We start from the raw sequence: 21,294 nt of genomic DNA, 5'->3' as shown, positions 1-21,294 counted from the left end.
GTCATCATTTGATAATGATTTTCCCTTCGTCTCAAAGCACAGTGAAGCCATCCAAGGCAAACAATTATTGACTTGTCTCTTCCATAAGCTTTTCTGAAGCTCATATACTGCATGGAATAACAAATTCAGACCCTGCTTCATCAACTGAAGGCCTTGTCTAGCCACAGCATTGTACCCCACAGCTCACCTGTGCAGGAAATCCTGGCACTAGAAATAACTGGTGAGACTTCTTTTGAAGGTGCAGAGGAGGAATCCCCCAAGAAAGCACTGGCAAAGAAGATTAGACTAAATTCTGTAAGCAGACACTGATCTGCAGTTTGAGAACTAAGAATTCTCTCAAACCACTGCTAACAGATGTTACTGCACAGCCCAACAGAGTAATTTTGAAAAAGAAATCACCAGGAAAAAAAAAACAGCTCAAGTGAAGCCACTATCCTTGCAGTAAACACTCCAACATCAGGATAGTCCAGCTGCACCAGTCCTCAGACACTACTGGGCCAGTCTTGCCAGGAGATGAAAATCAGATGAAATGTACATGAACCAGGCCTGCCTGTAGTCCAGAAAGCCTTTTGTTCTCTACTATGCCTCACCCAGCAGTGAGTTTTCCTCAGGAAACAGAGTGCCAACATGTGATTTGACTTCCCATTATCACCAGCAAAAATGGAAAGTGAAATAAATCACCAAATGCCACAGAGATCAGCAGCATTTGACTGTGCACACTAGTTAAGAGTGACTAGGAGACTACTGAAAATATAAACTAAAATGAAGGTCTGCAGTACATTAATTTGTACAAGAGCATTACCACAGCAAGCAAACACGACAACACAGAGTTAGAACTCAATTTAGTACATCTACAGGTTGATCTTTCAAGAATAAGGAGTACATCCTTTTCCCCACTGGCTGTATACAAAACATCCCTGTAATACCTCCAAATGAAAAGCTGGTAAGCAGCTTAGCCACATGTGCTCCTGATCAGGTGGCCACCTGATTACATAAAACCAAGCAGGCTGGGTTTGGCTGCAAGGGAGAAGAGCTTAACATCATTTGCAGAACATTGGTGTTTTGATCATTCATCTCAGGTTGTAACTTAAAACTCCTACAAATGCACATAAAGACAATTTTTTGCGTTTTGAAGATCAATCCTTCAGAGCAAGCAGTAGAACCTATGGACATTTAAAAGCCAGGCTAAAAGGTGGATTGCAGTTCTGTATTCTTTGGTACGTAGGTTTTCCATGTCCTCACATAAGGTAGCATAGCTTAGAGAACACTCAACCACAAATATATATTTAACTCCAACTGAGAAGGCAGACGGAGGTGGAAGTAGTAAATCTAGTGCTGAACAAGTTAAAAAAAAGTATCTTTCACAAGCTAGATCTCCATGTGAAATGTATATATATCTCCCTGCTTACCACTGTAGGAATTCATAAATTAAAAGAAGTCAAATCTAATGTTAAGAAATTACTCTCAAAGAAAACCCCAGCCAAATTATGCCTCCCAAAACGCACTTTTCCCTGTGCACTGCCCCTCAGGAGTGAGAGTGCTGCTCCTACAGCACCAACCACTTGGCCTATACAAGTAACAGTATTAACAGGCTAAAGTTACTTCTATCCTATTGTATCTGAGGAGGAGCCATCAACCCCTCCAAACCAGAAAAAACATGTCATTTTGGATAATTCACAATAAAAAGAACCTGACAATTTATTCTACTCACATCTTCCTTCTTACTACTTTGTAACCACACTAGTAAGCACACAATAAGTATATACCTAAATATGGAAAAATTGTAAATTTTTATGCACAATGCTGTCAAACCCATTTCTCCCCACAAACCTGAGACTTATTGGCACCTACAGGAAAAAGCTGAAAAGGAAAATACCCAAAACCAAATGATAACAGTAATATAGTTAATGCATAGTTACAGAGCCCCAAATACTTCATTTAAGATAACCAGCAAGTAAAACCTGTGGTAGGAGATGCCATTGCACTGTTTCACTGTGACAAACGCACTGCAAGTAGAGAAAGCAGAACATGCAAATAATGGGTGCAGACAACAATTTGGGGAAAAAAAAAAAAGGTGGGGGGGGGCAATCTTGCAATTTCAAGTACATTTCTGAATTAGGAGCCCCACCAGAAGGGTTTCTAGGCCATTGTGAGTGGTCACAGCCTTCCAATTAAGAGCAAGTATCATCTTAAATTAACACCATGTTTCAGAGGTGTTGACTGCCTGAACTCAAAAACAGTGACACCAAGTTTTACTGCACAGAAGAAGCACAAGAGCAAGAGTCTGAGGGATTGCATCAATTTGGAAAGCCTGAGGAGTTAAAGAGCAGAGTGTGAAATGCCCAAGTGTAAAAAAAGAAAGGGAAAGGCTTTGCCTTCTAACAAGAAATAGATTGGGATGGTGTAATTCTCTTCTATTTTCATCTGAGGAACAAGGCTTTGGTTTAAGTACATGTGTAGAAGCAGAGGCTGCAGTCAAGTGACTTATGCTTCCAAGATTGAGCCCATACACCTCCAAGACACACACACAGGGAACAGCAATGGCAGAAGTTTTACAAGGCACATCTAGAGAGAAGCACAACTGGAGCAGAGCACATTGTACTGCACTAATCCTTCTCTGTACTCCCAGGAGCTGGAGGAGAAGCAGTGTGTAATTACAATACAGCTAAAGCCACCTACAGAACAGTTTTTGAGTTACTTGCAGGTGATGCAACAACCACATTAACGAAAAAGTCATTCAATCCCTGGTAGAGCTATTAATGCCTAAATAACATTAAATAGAGGTGATAATTATTTCACAGGTGAAACAAGGAGAGCTGAAGGCATCCTCCAAAAAGAAGCACTTACCATCACATGCCATCCTACAATGCAGCAGAAAATCCAGAGCCTCTCTGCAGTATCAGATTTGCTTTATTTCCATATCTTTGTTTCAGAGGAGCTTTAATTGAAGCTTAGAAGAGGCACTGCATATAATCACCTTCATATGAAGCTGCATTTCCTAACACCAGGAAGCAAAGTTTTAGGAACTGAGAGCAAACTAAAGGCCACAGGCTCAAGAATGGAATTTTCCTGAGCTGTTTCTGCTCAGGACTCAAACACCGAAGTGGAAATTTCCCTAGGTGGAGTTCTTTGTTTGATGCCGCAGGCAATTAGAAGTCCCCAAGGTCTGCAGAAATGGCACAAGGCTGATATTTTTGTCAGGGAGAATTTAAGCAATACAAGACAAAAATAATAGCATGAAGTTCTGCTGCAAAACACACCCTTTTTTTCCTCCCTCCCCCAAATCCTGGTGACTTGAGCAGGCAGGTAACAGATGTAAGCATCCAAGAGAGCTTTGGGAAAATACCCAACCTTATTAAAAAAAAAAGCAGTATCAAGTCTGCATTGCATTTGATTTGATTACACAAAAAGGTCAAGTAATAAAAAAAACTTTGCACCTTCAAAGGTCTTGAGGGCACAGCAGAAGTAGTTTATCATTGGAATACAGATCTAATTAGCATAGATGTATTTTCTTTTTCCAGTTGGCATCAATGTCCTCTTTGAGCTTTTCGGGGACTTCACAAGCAAAACAAGCAAAATTCATACACATACTGCTATGGAAAGAAACACATTAATTGCTGGGATCCATGATTTCTCTATACCCTTCTATTCATATTCATTCGGAAGAGAGACTGTCAGAGGTTATCAGCCATCCCCACACTATGATCTGAAAGGGAGACCGACTGTCACCAGCGCCAAGCCTTGGGAACGCCCTAGTCAAGAGTTCGGATGCAATAATTTAAGAGAAAAAAAACAGACTGCCACTCCCCTTGCTCTGTCCTGCACAGAAAGAAAAACAGATTGTAGTTGATAAGAAGATTAGCGGGTGTTCCAGGGACAGGGAATGGGAGCTAAGATAATCAAAAGACAGAAAATCCACCTAATGAGACCACGCCAATCCAGCTAAACTAGTAACTGCATACATTGTTACATGTTTTCCATAACTTTCAAATTACATTTTGATTATTTTAAAAAACCAATTGCTTGCATATTGTTCATTACGTTACCTGATAAAATCCAGTAATGACCACAGTATAAAACCCAGCACAAAACCATTTACTTCCTAAGCTCTGCATCGAGAATAGTTCTTGAGCAAATCTGACAGCAATAAAGACTTGAGAGCTGCAGTCCCCCCACCGACAAGACAATGGGAAAGAACACAGCAAAAATAAGAATTAAAATGCCACAGTTGACATTTTATGCCAGCAGACGAAGGCGGCTATCATGCCTTCAGAGGACGCAAATTGAATTGCAAGAACATTTTCATTTTAATGCTTCTCTAGAAGGTCAGTGACCCCCTCTCCGGGGCCGCTGGCCCCTCCTGAAGGGTCAACGTGAGACACGACTGCTCTCCCTCTCTGCCAGTCCTGGGACGGGCAAAACTCGGGATCTGTTTCATCACACAGACACCAGGCTTTGGAATAAAATGACAGCTAGATTTGTTTTCCAAGCTGATTTTTCACGGCACATGTCCCTAAGCAGCAGATTCCAGAAGGGATGTGCATAGCGGCCAAATTTGTCCCGGATGTAAGAGAGGAAGTGACCTACAGCTGGAGGAGTTGCCAAACAGGTGCAAGAGATTGGATATAGCATCAGACGGTCCCCTGTCACCAAGGCAATGCCAAGGAACCTGATCTGGGCATTAGCTCCATGCCCTCAGAGCAGCTCCACCACCCTTCCTGCAAGATAACCTCCCCACGAGTTGTTCCACAAATAATTATCAACCATGTTCCACTGATTTACAGAAATTTAACAGGAGGATTGGTACAAAGTATGTGGAATACCTCAATAGCAAGCAAACAAACAGAAATCATGGACTAGAACAATTTCATACAACATATATTAAAAATACCCAAGTTTACTGCCAGTTAGGAATTACCACCAGCTTAGAGCTTTGGATTTTTGCATCACACTGAGGTAGACGTTCTGCTTAACCAAGCTTGCTAAAATTTACTGTAAACTCTCAAATCAAGCCATTCACAAACAGTCACAAGCCTTTTCTTTGTCCAGGCCTAAATAACCCTGAACCTCCACAAGACTGATGCAGCTGTTTTGCATTTCCAAACAACATTCAGGCATAGATTATTAAACTCTGTTTACGTGCCATTTCTCAAGCTCAGCACATACTTAGCTCCTTGTTTTGCTCCTTCCATCTAATAATACAAGTTATAGTATCAAGTTTTTAAGCTCACAAGATTTTCTCCTACTTCTCTTGTTGTTTGGAGAGCTAGATTACACCGAGTTTTTAGATTTAGGATAAAGCTGGAATTTCTTCTGTCCAGCTATTTTCATATATGCAAATACAATACGTGTTTCGTACATACAAAAGTAATATATACTCGTTTATGTGTGCGTGTATTTATATATACACACACATACAAACAGACTCCTATGGGCGTCTAAGCCATTTCTATATGAAATGCATAGCCTTTACACTTGGCTAAAACATCTTCCCCGGAAGCCGAGGTACCAGTTCCAACCCAAAGATTTATTTTGGCTCCATCACCAACCAAATGGATTCGTTTAACCGAGATTTTTCTCTAGGAAATAGCCCTCTAACAGTCTTCAATGCTTCTGGACCCATCTGAAGCTGGCCGCTCCTGTTCCCGTGCCAAGAATGCCGAGGTCACGTCCCCAAAAAAACAGCCCCAAGCATCCCGGTGAGACGGAGCTTCCCGTCCAGGTGAGCGGCCTGATGGATACGGCTTTCCCGAAAACACCGGTAAAATGAACTCATCACCCCGGGAAGGTCTCAAAGACGCTGGACAATATCCAGGTGGCTCCACACCAGCCAAGACACCCCGAATTCCACTTAGCTCCCGCCTACGCATCGGGTACCCCGGGGGAGCCCTCCCCCGCACCCCTCACACACCTCGATGTATCCGGCGAGCGCGGCCGCGGGCCCAAGAAACGCCAGGAGGAGCAACAGCGCGGAGCCCATCGCCGCCGCCATCACCCGCCGCCGCCCGAGCGCAACTGCGGCCGCAGCGCCCCTGCGGGGACCCGCCTCGCCAGGCCACGCCTCCACCTAGAGTGACAGCCACACGCGCCAATCGAGAGGCGGCAGGTAGCCGCACCTCCGCAACGCTACCAGCCAATGGAAGAAGGCGCACGGCAGGTGGAGCCGCCCCCCGGCGGAAAATGGCTGCCGGGGCTGACGGGAGCCGTGGGGGGACAGTCGGGGCCGGGGTGTGGTGTGGTAGGGCCTTACCACATCAGGCCACTACAGAAACCAGGCCCGAGGGAAAAACTCCGCACAGCGGGCACCGGAAAAGGCCGTGGCCTATATGGCCGTTTGTAGGCTAAACGCTCCACTTCACCACCGCGGTGAGCAGGAACGTTCTGGGGTAATAAAATTTAATGAGGCGTTTTCCTAATCTAAAAATAAATCAGTGATGTTTCCCACTCAAAAAGCCGTCCCTGCATCTACCCCCGATTTCTCAAAGCTCTTGACCCACATGCAAGCATCAAGTTCCCAGCCATTTGGTTTTCATAATAAAACTCAACACATATATCCTCCTTTTTTTTTTTTTTTCTTTTTTCTTAAAATACAGCTGTTGAACGATAAGAATGATAATCATTGATGGCTTCATCCTGCTGCCAACACCAGGTGCTCACCAGACACGACCTGGAAGACATCACACGTGCTGCCACACAAGCTGCTCTGTAAACACAGCACAGCTCTCCATAAGCTTTAAATAACATGCATGTATTTATGTATTTAATTAAAAAACAGACACATCACCATCACCACCTTCAGTTTGTGTTTCTTTTCAACCAGAGCATAGCAGCAGTTCCTTCCAGTGCAGATATTCTGCCACTGCTAGTGCTGCTATTTCAGGACATGTTTCTGGCTTTAAAACCAGGTTTTTGTGCCAAATTTGCATTGAGGGTATTTTAATTTCACCATGTTACTTCAAAAATGGAAATTTAAAATAATTAGAATTTTACAATAAGCAAACTCTTCAGGAACAAAGCAGATCTACCAAGTGCAGTTGCTGATACCACAGACCTTCCATACCTGTGCAGAGTATTTATTAGCCCCTTTTTAGAACTTTCCTTGGTTATCCCAATGGAAATGCAGGTCAGTCAGTTCAGAGATGACAAACGCCCACCTTGAAGATGCAACCACTAAAGATCCCACTGGTTTCAAGAACATAAGATCTTTAAAAATACCAATGTATTTTAGACTTCTTGCATTTTTTTCACACTGACACGCAGTGAAACCATTGGCATTAAGTTAGAAAAGCAGTATCAGGGAATCACAGAATGGTTTGGGTTGGAAAAGCTCATCTCATTCCACGCCCCTGCCATGGGAAGGGACACCTTCCACTAGACAAGGACAGAATATCCTATAGATTCCATATATTTGCTTTCATATTTGTGTGAAGATTTGTGAGGTGCTTAAATGAGATGGAAAAAGATCTTAGCACAAAATGTCCCAGTTACAAAACATTTCCATTCTTAACTTCCATATTCTTTACTGTCTCTTACAAGTGCTGTTTTCTGAAATAGGAACGGAACATTGCTGAAATGTTGCAGATGGGGTGAATCTGTATGACAGATCAATAAGAAGCCCAGCTTTAATTAAAATTGCTGACTGGTCCACTGGTCACTTACTATAGTCTCTTTCTTACACTATTTGAAAACCCTTAAATCTCTTTTATTGCAGTCCTCTGGCATACATAATTCTCTTTTTAGCCTAGCCAAGTTCAGTTGAAAAACAGAGTAACAAGTTGCTTTTGAAAACTGACACATTTTATGTAAGTATTTTAATGTGCAATTTGAATACAGGAGTAAATATCAAGATATTCTGAGTTAGGCTTTTCCCTTTAAAAATCCCTTAAAAAGGAGGGATTTTTTTTTCTTCCCCTGTCCAAAATGTACAAGTTCTTTATAAATCTTTGGGATGGGACTTTCATTCGAGTTTGAATTTATATAGTATTTAAAGTGCTACATAAATTAATTTACTTTTGATATTTACATAGTCCTTGGTGAGAGTTTATGTTCACAGCACTGACTCCAACAGTGTGATACTTGGTTTTTTGAAAAACTTTAAATCTGGTGACTCTTGGAGAAGTTTCTCTGATAAATATGAGGTACAACCTTAGCTGCATTCTCACCTGCTCCTAGTCCTGCACTGTAGATACACCAGGGTGTTAGAGCTGAAGTCCTGCAGCGAGGCTGCAACACAGGATATTCCTTTTTAAGAGCAAGGCCATCAGTGCTCAGTTCACTACCTAGAAAGCAAGTGAGAAATCAAAGTTTGAAGAATAAGACATTTCCCTTCATACAGAGATCAGTCCTACCAGGACAAAAAGTTCCCAGAAAAAAAAATGTTTTATCTCCCAGACCTTGGTCATTCCTTGGTGATGATCAGGAGCTCTACATGCAACTAAATTCATATGACTGCAGGATGGCAGGGAGAGAGATTGAGATAAGAGCCTCCAGCAAGATGCAAATGGAATTCCATCAGTTGGAAAAAACCCAAAGGCTTTCAGCATGGAAAGGCTTTGGAGATGGCTTTTTTCAGTCCACACAGGTCACTGCAGGCATGATGACATGATGGTCGTGTTTAATTCAGTGCACAGGTCTATTTCAGGTGAGCACTGGTACTTGTCTGTTGCCTGTGACAACAGCACCAATTTGAATCAATGCTGCAAGGCTGCAGCATTCCCTAAGACACCTCTCCTGCTGTTAAACCTGTTAGGTAGGTGACAGCTTACATTTACTTCCAAGAATCCCATTTTACCCAAGTTCTGGAGCTCTTAGTGCCCTTTTCCAGGACATCTGTGCTAATGAAGCACTGAGAATCTCATCCTCACCTTTGGTTGCTAATGTTTATTCTGTAAGAAATGTTCCAAGTGAACATCTCTGCCCCTTTTCACTTGCAAGACCGTGATTGTGTAAACAAAAAGAGCATATTTGTGACTGCAAAAATGTGCTCTGAAAGAGTAATGTTAAATTCATGATAAAAAGGGCAAACAGAAGTCATCAAGGAATGCACCTGGTACCATTAAAGTCTCTCATTAAGGCAGCAACTTTAGCAAACTGATGCATTGAGATCCTTTGAGTATCTGGAGAATGAGTTCAGGAGAAGTGAGGAAATCTTTGAAGATTCCCACCATTCTCTTAAATTCCTGAAATTAAAGTGTAAAATTAGTCTAGCCAGTGAATTGTAATCCTATACAGCTAAACTTGATTGAAGGTTTAAAGGGGGGATTGCATAATTTGTACCAGTTCTGTGTGACAGGTATGTGCAAGGTAGGGCTTGCAGAGGTAGAATCGAGTCAATGTGGGTTTTAGGAGGTAGAATGCAAACTTAAGTTAGAAACAACTAAAGAATTTGGTGGGATTAATTAAAGAACTCCCTCTTGCTTATTATTGGAGTATCATAATCATACTCCAATATTACTACTGCTGAACACAATTCAGCAATATAAGAAATACTAAGCAGTGCTTCTAGGAAAAATATAGTGCACAAATGATGTCCATCTAACTGCCCCAACTCATCTGGAGCCATCCTGCCCTTCAGGGACCTATCATCAAGGCTGTGTAAGGGGCAGAAAGCAATGCAAAACTGTTATTAGCCAACTCAAACTTGATCCAACATCCAGCTATTTAAGTGCCTGTGGGACATAATATTTCTCCAGACTCATAAATAACATCAGAAGGTTGCCAACCTGGTCTGGATTTGGACATCTGTATTTGGCTACAGCACTTCTGTGTGGAAGTCCTGGTTTCCTGCAGCCTTGCAGCTCAGCCTTCCATCTGTGACTTAAAATTACACACTGGGGACAAGATGTAGAAAGTCCAGCAGCAGTGAGATGAAGGAAACTGCTGAAGAAACTGGGCTTAAGATATGCAGTAAGAACAAAGATGCTCCATAGAAAGATGGTAACAAAAAATGCAGAAACCTTGAGAGGCAGGCAGGAGCTTTAAAACAAAAAGGTGATATCTAGGGGAATACAGTGAAGTTTAGAAGAGTGAAAGGATGGAGAATAACTAAGAACAGATGGATTGCAAGTGGGGTCATACCATAAAAACAGTGATAAATTGAATAACTGCAGCCGTGAGAAAAACAGCACAGAAATCTGTGAAAAGAAGTGACACAGTAAATGGTGGTGGACAGCAAGCCTTTGTTTCTGCTCAGAGACTTCTTTAAAAGGGATTGGCAGGGAAGGGAGAAAATCTACCCTTCATTATACCAATAAACCCTTAACTCTTGCTGGCCATTTTCCCACTGTTCTGGTCCATGCCTGAAACAATGTCATTCATCTGGCTTCCACTGAGATGTCTGGTGGGCAGATCTGCACAGCAGTTTGTGCTGTATTCACCTCAAAGAGCACAATCTTTGCCTACAGCATGTAACAGACTGTTAAGGAAACAAGACTGTCATTAATACTCCTGTAACTGAAAACTTCAAAATAACCCTTCTGTTAGGTTTGGAGATATTACAGCTTTGCTGAAGCACCAGCACAGAAAGGTTCAATTGCACTGGAAAATGAAAAATGCATCAATCCAGGATGCTTAAGGGCAGCACAAGAGAGTGGCTGATAAGGAAAGCTGCTGCTCCTTCAACACTCTGCATATGAATCTCAGCATCCAGAAAATGTACTAAATCTATGTCCCAGATTGCAAGGCAAGATATATTCTATTTGCCATCTGTATGGCAGTTGTCTTCTGTTCAGTGGGCAGTTTTCCTTATCTCTTCCACACCTACTCCTCCCTCCAGGGAGACATCTGCTGATAATAGGCTATTGAATGTCACTGCATGGCTGATAAGAACTGCAGCATCCCACTGGGAGATGTGAGCCCAGAAGGAGGAGCCAAGCATTCCTACCTGGATATAATCTGAGATACTGGAAAACCACACAGCGTCTCCACTGGATTTCCCAGAGGAACAGCAGCTGCCTCTTCTTCCACTGGATCTTCAGAGGAAGACTACACCCTTTTCTACAGGATCCCTGCTCCAGCAGAACCACACCCCTGTTCCAGCAGACACTTCAGGAGCCACAATTCCAACTGGACTGCTACCAACACCCTGACCCAGAGGGTGTCAGGTTGTGTTCTGACTCAGTCAGTGTTGTTTTAGTTTACTGCACATTGTTTATCCTTTTATTTTCTTCCCTATTAAAGAACTGTTATTTCCTGCTCCCATGTTTTTTTGCCTGAGAGCCCCTTAATATAAAATTTACAACAATTTGGAGTTGGGGGGGGGGGGGGGGGGGAGGTGTGGGGTGTGTTTCACATTCTCAATTTCAGGGGAGGCTCCTGCCTTCCTTAGCAGGCACATGTCTTTCCAAACCAAGACAATCAATCTATGATCTTCTCTCATTTCTAGATGGAGAGCAAAACCAATGGTGAACTTAATTGGACAATTTGTTTTTCTGAAGACTATCCAAGGGAAAAGCAACATCTGAGAAACACAAGGAATCCATTTTGGAATAGATTTCCATGTATGTAGGATTCAATTCCCAGGAAAAGAAATTACTTCTGATATATAATTCAATAGAATAATGAGCCCACACTCAGACTGAGGATCCCAAATGCAGAAATAGCAGAGACTAACCACCTTTTTAGCTAATACACAAACTGGGAATTTATGCTGCTCGTTTTCTCTCTCCAGATGGTTCCAAGGCTTTGAGCACTGGCAGGATCTCAAGGCAGAGCAATGCCTGATGCTTCTCCAACGAACTGAACACAAACATTGAACCTGACACAGAGAACTCAAAAGACTGAGGGTCTAGAGGTCTACAAGTAAACGCACAGTGAAGACGTGGTGGGGAGAAAGAAAGGAGAGGCTACTTTGCAGAAAATATTTAGTGAACTCTCATCCTCTCGCTCGGTGAGACATATCTTCCTGCAATGGCATCCTGTCTCCTTTATCTCGTTTAGTCCACCCGTGAAGACTGAAGCGATGTTTAACCTCTGAAGATGGCAGAATCAGTTGTTCATGAATCAAAGCAACCAAACCATTCCAATTTAAATAAGCTGAGTCCCACAGCTGTGGTACAGAAGCCATCTGAAAGAGAAAAAGCCCACAATTAAAAAAATCCATCAACCACTGATATTGGCTCATTATGGTGCTGAGATTTCTCCTGTTGTCCTTGGATGTTTCTTCCCTCACCCCTCCTTTGCTTTCCTGTCTCAGTCATTTCAGCAGTGTGAAAGGTTGTTCATTTTATAGAAGTCTTTAATGAAAGATGAAAATTCAAATATGTTATAATTAGCTGCAGTTCCACATAAGTCAGTATTATTGCAGCTTTTATATTAGATACTCATTTGTCCAACAAATGACTGTGTCAAATATTACAGTAGAATGATTAATGACATCAGACATAATGGAAGGATTAAGCATTGATACAGGAGACTTGCTTGAGAAGAATAATTTTAACTTCTTTTCACTCATAATTTATTTTTGTCCTCTACTGTAAAGGAAACCTGAAATTGAAAATAAAAATGGCTTCTGTTACTGGCAAGCAACAGAAGAGATCTGATTCACGATTTAATTCTTCATTCGGTATTCATTGGTAGATTAAAAGCCAAATCATCTAACAAATGGCACAGCAATGAACAACATGGAATATAAAAACCTCAGGACTTGTCCTGCTGAATAAATGTGGAATCATTTGCATCTTTGAAGATAAGTGTAATCCAACAGCAAAAAAAAAAAAAAAAAGATTCCTCCCTCTGCAATCAGGTCTGATTCAGCATCTGTTTTAACAGGCATCATGGAATTGCCTGTGCTAACAAGCTGTTTCACGGCACACTAGGTCGCCTTTTATTTCACCCCCAATCACTTGTTTGAGCAGTTACTCAGTTTGCAAGAACAGCGTGTATGAGGAACTTATGACACAGGAACAGGCAATAAGGAATTTAAAATGTCTAGGAGACACATCATGTCTGATCATACAAATTACTGGGAACTGTAGTTTTCCATCAGTTGCATGGTACCTTTAAGTGCTCCTTTTTTTTTCTTCCTGTTGCACTTAAAAGCAGAATAACTCCAAAAATCCCCTCCTTATTTTAATTTGGTATCAGAACAGAAGGCTGCAGTTTGCATCATTCTATTTAAACAAATATTAAGACATTTCCTGTTACAATCATCATTGGGGCCTCACAGTTCTCAAACACCGAGTCATCCTTCTTATTTCAACACAGGAATATTGACTTTAGGTGCTGGAAGTGCACACCTGGAGACACAGGACCTGCAGCTTTGCCTCCGGCACTATCACCAGACCCGACATTGGGAAGGAACTGTAGGGTCTTTTCCGAGCAGCAGTCTGGTCTTCAACTGATAGTCGGAGAAAAATCAGTGGCATACAGGAATTCCCAGACACAGGAATTCATATTTGCAGACCTTGCTCTACAAGTTTTTTTATTTCAGTGCCCCAAATACACCCAGGGCTCTACAGCATATTGACTTACAAACTCATTTAAGAGAGAGGCTTCATATTGTGCTCCAGGGTTTTTATAACCTTGGAAACAGAGTTCTTTGGAGGGCCACAAGAAGTGACATGTAGCAGTGTTTTGCCAGGTTTTAAACTCCTAAAGCAGCAAGAAGTTTGAATATATGTTCTCTTGGTGATAAGAAATACAGAAATACATGTATTTGAAGTCAGTGCCAGTTGAATAAAGGCAAAGAGCAGGACACAGCAGAAAAGAACTAGGACATTTAAGTAGAAGCTGAATCCCAGTGTCTCCAAGGGAAGGAGGGGACCGCCTACAACTTCCACCCCAAACCCACGGCCTGAGGGGGAGAACAGCCTCTTTCTGAATCACGTTTCCTCATAAGCTGAGTCAGCTCCTGAGAGATCTTTAACAAAGTCCCTGTCCTGCAACTTTTCAACAGTCTTTTCCCATATCTTGCAAAGGGCTGAATTTGAAGTTGCTCCTTTTATTTTACCATGATTTTCCCTCACAGGAAGAGAGAACAGCCTGTGTCTTTTGCCACCCAAAGCTTGCCAAGGCTTGAAGATCCTTTTTCTCCCCCAATATTAAAGACATTTTGCCCCACAATAATGAAAAACACCATTTTGAAGGAGAGCCTCACACCGATATCAGTGTATTCAGTGTTTTTGGAAGCAACTTACGAGGCTTCCTCCAACTCTAGGCTTTCCTGCCTTGTCCCAGTTACTTGGTTGACTCCCCAAGGTCTCCACCAAAATGTAGCTCATTGGCTAGGTTACAGAAAAGGAGTCTTAAGTAGAGCACTCTATTGAGGTTTGAGTTTTCACTTTAAAATGCAAATGGCTGGTAGTTAATTCCCCTTTGGGATTTAAGAGCTTAATTTAAAATGGGAAATCATGATACAAAAATATATATCAGAAAGCACTGCAGTGTGAGAATGAATCCTTTGCCACATGAATGCAGATTCTTAGGGTCAGCAGACATCTTCATTTATCTGTATTTTAATAGTTTCCCTCAAAACTCCTTTTGGCTAAATTCTTCCTCAGTGTACTACTTGGTACACTCTCAGTTGACAACAATAAGGGCAAAATTTGACCAGGTTTTCTATTTTCTAAAATCTCATAGATCAGCATATTTAAACACATTGATATTTTACTGGGTATGATAAATAACACCCTCATTTCTGTTAAGATGTCTAATGTCTAAAGACCTTTTCCATACTTCCTGAAAATACAGCTGGATGACAGACCCAATTCTTTGTCAACCAGGAAGGCTAAAAAGCAATCAAAAAATAGCTGCTTAGCAGAGATGTTAAATCAATGTTCGCTAACCAATTGCAAAAGTCTTCCATCTCCCTTTCTTTTTCTCAGCTACCATTTTACTTCTAATGGGGGAGAAAATAAGCATATATAATTATGTCCTTAGATCAATTTATGCTTAAACACATATACACACACACAGATACACCTCTGCAACCTTACAGGGACCTGGTGATGCAAGTGCTCTAATCTGTAATTAAAATTCAGAGTGCTCCACTCCTTGCATGATCAGGCCTTAAGTAACTCAACCAGATTCCTTCTATTTGCTCTGTCTTCTGGAACATATATCTTTACATAACCCTTCAAAAGAGTCACTTCTATGCACACAGACACTAGCAAAAACATATCCCATATCCACCAATCTTCATAAACCTTATTCCAGCAAAGGATGGAACTGCATCAGCATGAGATAAAAACTACAGATCACAGCAGGCAACTGCAAAGTTCCTGGTCTATGTTTAGAAAGGTGTAAACCTGGGATTATGTTGATAATCTAGAAATTATTGGTATTTGGATACACTTCCTTTGGCACATGGGTGCAGAGCTGTGGCCAGGAAGAACATGTTGGGGGGTAAAAGGGGAGCAGCCCCCAAGCCAGGTGTTCCCCTGGCCAACACCATGTACTGATCCAGCATCAGCTGGATCATCTAGAAAAAGCACATGGGTAGATTTCTTGGCAGGGTCAGTAATTAAATATTTCTACCACCTCAAAACCTAAAAAACAAAGACTTACACAAGCCTTATTTCTAGCTTTCCCTCTGTCTTTACAAGAACGTATCAAATAGCCAAACTTTTGGTTTTTGCTCTTCTTTCTGTTTCCATGTTTTTCTTGCATATTGAAAACTGTCCAATTTCTCCAGGCTCTGCTCTTTTTTTTTTTTTTTTTTTTTGTTAGACTGACTTCAGTCAAACCCTGGATCTGAAAGTCCCCAAACAATCAACAAAGAACTTATTTCGGTGTGGTAAATTTGAGAAGTCACAATAAGGGCTGTGGTATGGTACTATGATATCACTCACAGAGGACTGTTACTTCATTGTGAATGGAAACAGCATCTGGCACAGGGCAGGAAATAATTTACCAAAGGAGCATCCAAGAAGTACAGCAATGGAAAATAAGATTCAAATGAATTTATGGCTATGTAAGTTGTTTTCTTTGTTGGGAAGATGTTTCTTTAAAGTCAGGGAAGGAAAAATATTGCATATTATGTCTTTTTTCCACCTTCAACTCCAATGTTTGCCAATAGCTTTTTAACAATTGCATGATTCACTACTGAGTGTTCCACGCTGAAAGAAGCCAGCATTCTGTACAGCAGAGGGCTCTTTCATTCCTTTTTATTTCATATTTCTGTTATCAACCAACATGTCAGCTGTGAAACAAAACCTGGAGAAAAATTTGGAAAGTAGATAAATTCCCAGCAGGTGTCACAGAAATACTGAATTGACATTAGTCTTAATTACACCTTCTGTGTGGTTTTGCTGTGTTGCAGTTGCTCTATACTAAATGAAATAATAGATTTTTAAAATACTTTTTTTCTACACTAGAAGACAAAGTGAACAGGTTAAAATAAAACTAGATAAATGATGGGAAAAAAAAGAGAAACAGGCATCACCAGCACAGTTCCTAAAAGTTTTGCAGGGAATTAATGAGGAAAAAGCAGAGAAGGGGAGCCAGGATGTGGAATTCAGTGCAAAGATGAATACAGGAGATCACAGAATCCCAGAACAGTTTGGATTGGAAGGGACCTCAGAGCCCATCTCATTCTACCCCTTCCCTGGGCAGGGGAGACTTTCCACTAGACCAGGTTGCTCGAAGCCCCATCCAACATGGCCATGAACACTTCCAGGGATGGGGCAGCCACAGCTTCTCTTCTCTGTGCATTTACAACCTTTTGAGGTTGAGGAGAACCACTAGGATATGAAGCAGCTCATTCAACTTTTAGAGTATTCTTGGGTGAAACAGAACTTGCCAGAGAGATGAATTCAGCCCATATCAAGCTGATCCATGTAGTGAAAAATGACCTTGTCATCTTAGGCCTATTCCTGTTCTTTGCCTTCCTGAATACTCAGCAACTATAAGAATAATTTTCAAGATAATCTTACCACAGTGGCAAAGACATTTCAGTGTAAAAATCTGCTTCTGAGGGACTGGGCCTGCAGCTGCCAAGTTTCTTGATAAAAAATACTCAACATTTGCTTTGAGAAATGCCATTGCTATTACCATGCTCAATTATTCAGGCAAATTCACTAAGCAGCTCATTTTGGAAATCAGGGATCAAAGTCTGGGCTCTTTTGATAAACTTGAAGAGTCCAGATCCTACCTGGGCTCCCAGTGGGGGGTACTGGCTTTAGAGACAGTCTTCCCAAGCAAACAGATTTAAGAGCCCTGGGAAATACCAGTTGTACTCTAACAGCAAAACTCTGGAAACAAGTCTCCAGGGGGATCCCTGCAAAATGAAGGCAGAGCAAACCCAACATGATGCAGGACACACTAGCACTATCAGCTGGAACTGCAGCAAATCTTTTATTGTGAACTGCAGCCTCATGCTCAGGCAAGCAAATCTGGAATTTTTCCACTATGTGCAGGCTGGAATTACAGGAGTTCAAAGCAACAGTTTAACAATTCCATAATAACAGAGAAATGCAAAGTCCTGTCGTAACTTAACCATGTAAATCGGCTGCTTTGAAAAAAGACACCTTTGTTTTGGGTCAGGCTTGCCAGGTGCCTGGGCACACCTGGAGTACATAACATTTGGGTGCACCTGGATAACATCACCAGAACTTTGACAATGAGGATTATTTACTGAAAAAGACTAGCTCAAAAGGTTATGTTCTGTTCACTGAAAGATTTTGGGGAAGCAAATTTGTTATTTCTTCCCAGGCTACAGTATCTGCATCCTTCCTCCAGTGTTGTTTGACTGAAGCACAGCAGAAGCCCTGCCAGCATTTCCTGCTCTGGGCAGCTCTGTGCTTTCCCTCTGAAAAGCACATTCTTATGTTTTTCCTGTCTGTGTGACTACAGAAGTTTCTTGTTTGTAGCCATCTGCACCCAGGCAGAGGCCGCAGCTTCAATCTTAATGGCTGTCTGGAATGATATCATTTGGTTTTTATCAGCTTCAGAGATAAGGCAGCATTAACTCCCTGAAAAATCTTGGCACTTGCTCCATTTGATTCCTTCTGTTCTCCTAAACTAGGTGTTTTCAAAGGTATTCATATATCTGTCTACAGTGTGGGTGGAATATACTTAACTTCCAACTCAGTTAAGTTGGAAAACATTCCCTCCTTTTAAACTAATTACTCACTAAACAAACATTTCTTTTCTACCCAGACAACTACCCTCTTGAAGGACACATCCGACTGCAAAGAACCATGCTGCAAAAGTACTTCAAATATAGTCCAAAATGACACCAGTCCTAGGGACTGCTCAGACAGCACCTGCTTACTTTTCCTATCCCAACACCCCAGCAGAGCTTTGCTAAATAGATTTTCAGTGAACTGAAAAGCTGCCTTTTCCTAAAACTTGCTGTATCTTTTACCAAATGACCAGTGAAAATTAGGGGGATAGCGGGGGCTGGGTGATGATGCAAGTTGTTTCCTGGATTATTTTTGTGCCTCTTTATTATTAACAATTGGAGGATAAATGCCACTTGGCTAAGGACAAATCAGGCAAAAAGAGAGACAATAGTGAATGCATGAGGTGAAATGCTTCGGCTAATGGTATGTTTTTCATTTAAAATAAAATTTAAATTTTTGAGTTGATGTAGATACTATTACAACAACTTCAAACTTGTTTTAGTAAATTTTTTTCTTGCAGTTAAAGGGACTAATTCAGCATGTTTAAAAAAAACAGACTAATTTTTTTTTTGGGGAGGAGTGATCCTGAGAACCAAAATAAAATAACTTTATTGTACTTGTATGTGTTTTACATGAGACCACTTTAATTAAATTTATTGTGGCTTACCCTAAACTAGTGAATTAATGTTTTGTATTCTCTGTGCAGGATGGAAAAGTAAATAGATTTCAGTTGCATTATAATTTATCAGGTTGTAACAGACACAGGGACAGAGCTGAAGTTTTTCCATCTTCTCAACTGCAGTTTAAAATCACAGCCAGCTGCTGACTTGCATGGGGGTCGGAAGTGGGTGCCACAAAGCACAGCCCAATTCCATGTGCAGTTTAATTTGGAAATCTAGACCTAAGTACCTACTTGTCATGCACAGAATGAGACTGGGAGGTCACCAGGGCCAGGGAGGCAGTGGCTGCTTCTATAACTCAAATGAGTTTAGAGCACTTGAGCATTTTTCTTTGTCATATTTAATCTGTATGTTCCTCAAAATGGGATTATGCCATGGAGAAAAATCCAATAACCCAAACAAAATCTGAAACATCCATATGGATAGGGAAGAAACAGAAAATCTGTCTAGGGGTCTGAGAGAGGCTTGGGGAGCAGCTTCTCAGGGAGGCTTAGGGAGCAGGGTCCAGGTATGGGAGGCTTGTTTTTATGGCAGAGACTTAGGAGAGATTTTTCTAGGTGAAAGGAAGGGGTGAGGAGGTCCAAGGAAAAGCGGGCAGAAATATATTAATGAGTAAATTAAATGGAGTGGAGTTCCAGCGTGCTTCTCCACCTGGAATCTGAAAAGGGGGGAGAAGCCAGTCAGTACACTTGCTTCCATCTGGGAACTAGTGGAAAAATTAACATTGGAGTCACCAGAGGGAAGAGACAGAACTGGTTTCTGTCAGATGAGAGAAACTGCTGCAGCAGCATCCAAATGAGATGATGCAGGGATGGAGACATGGATCTGATGGCCTGGGAGCTAAGCAGGGAAAGGAGGATTTTCAGGAGGGTTACAGCACCTTCCAGACTGGAGGTGAAGAGGGGTATTTCATGTAGTTCACTTGAACTATGCAGATTAGAAATAAATATATTAACCTCATTGAAAGCCTTTCTCTCTGCCAGCACAAGGCTGTGGGGGAAACAAAGCCTGTGCTGGAGCCTCAGAAACCACACATCAAATGTGGGAATTACAATAGGCATTACATCAGATGCCGGATACTGCAGGGGATGAATCCGACCAGCATCTGGCAGCTTTGGTGCATCCACAGCAAACTTGCACTGATTTGACTACAAAGGGAAAAAAAAAATAACCTGTGGAACAGCTTTCAGTGTGAGCCCTATCTCAGGAAAGGGCACTGTTCTGTATTCCACCATGGGACCACATCTCTTGTGGTGGAGCCATCAAGTCTTCAAAAATGTTAGGGAGACTCTTGGAAAATGCAAATAAAAATGCACTTTGATTTTTTTAAAAAGTAACACATGTTTTAAAATTTATAAGAAATAAAGCAGTTTTGATTGCTTTTATGTGTTTCCTTGTAGTACTTGGTTGTCCTGAAGTTTCAGTATGGTATTATGAAATTGAAGCTGGTTCTATGGGACAGAGAAATAAATTGGCTCCATGACTCCCACAATTTAAATTAAGAGAACTGCCCAGAGATGTAAAGAAGTATAGTTAGGGGGAAAAAATGAACAAACTTCTAAATTAAACTAATTCTGCTGACTTGAGGTTTAAAACCCATATCTAACATTTTAATATCAAGTTCATAAACACAATTTAGAAAATTTCTATCTCTGTGGGCTGTTTTTGAAATTTTGATTGCTCATGGAAGGGAGTCAGTACAACAGGGGATGATTTCAATTTACAACAGCAGCTCTTAATTTAAAATACTAGTCCAGGCTTTAAAAAGACAGACCTAATGGAGAGTTACATTTAATGGCACCAAGATCTGACCCTTTCGCTGTTCTCCCAGCACAGAGACTGAGCAAAACCAGTTCTGTAAATGTCATGATTAATATTTAACCCAAATTTCCCCTGCCTGTCCTCCAGGGCTTTGGTCAGTTGGCCACAATGGCCCATTGAGGGATCTGTAGCTGCCCACACTGCAGTGAACAGTGGTTTACACACAGTCCATGAAGCCATTTAGAATAAAACGAAAAGGTCCTAAACAGAGGGATTGTCTGGCTTAAATATCTACTGACCTACTTGATTAAAGAGCTACCTGAGTGTGTGCTAATGGCACATGAGCGATAAGAAAGGGATGCTTTTCTTTGCCACCATAATACAAATAGATAAATACTAAACACAAATATGGCAGTAACCACACTGGAATGACAAATTAGTTACATTTTTGAACACTAATTATTATCCTTCTTTGAGCAGACATTTAGGACTCAGACACATGTACCATGAAAAAAAAAAAAAAGAGCACCATTTAGGGACGTTTTAGGCAGAAGGAGCCCTTTAGTGGGCATTTTCTCATGGGTTGACCTACAACAGATATTAATAGCTCACGTTTCAGCTTTTATTTTATCAGCTTTAAGTAAAATTCCAGTGGAATCCACTGGGTTTGACACAATTTTAGGTAATAAAGCTCCAAGGCGCTGCAGAGCATTGCGGATGGGATTCCACGAGAAGTTTGGGAGTCACCTCCTTATCCAGAAGGAAGCGGGGGGGATGGGCCCGGCCCCACC

The 21,294-nt window shown here is 41.4% G+C and overlaps 1 protein-coding gene across 7 annotated transcripts in view; it reads right to left on the bottom strand.

Moving 5' to 3' along the window:
• APLP2 (amyloid beta precursor like protein 2) overlaps positions 1–6,064 on the bottom strand; it is a 49,299-nt gene extending 43,235 nt beyond the window's left edge. For all 7 annotated transcript variants that reach the window (XM_038161327.1, XM_038161328.1, XM_038161329.1 and 4 more), the window contains exon 1: positions 5,912–6,064. In XM_038161327.1, coding sequence (XP_038017255.1) covers positions 5,912–5,992 — 81 coding nt within the window. In that variant the 5' untranslated portion in view covers positions 5,993–6,064. The remainder of the gene's footprint in view (positions 1–5,911) is intronic.
• Positions 6,065–21,294: the final 15,230 nt, after the last annotated feature.

This window comes from Motacilla alba, chromosome 24 (genome assembly GCF_015832195.1).
Source record: "Motacilla alba alba isolate MOTALB_02 chromosome 24, Motacilla_alba_V1.0_pri, whole genome shotgun sequence".
Lineage (NCBI taxonomy): Eukaryota > Metazoa > Chordata > Aves > Passeriformes > Motacillidae > Motacilla > Motacilla alba.
The sequence above is the reverse complement of the archived record's forward strand: the minus strand, read 5'-3'. Positions and strand labels throughout refer to the sequence as shown.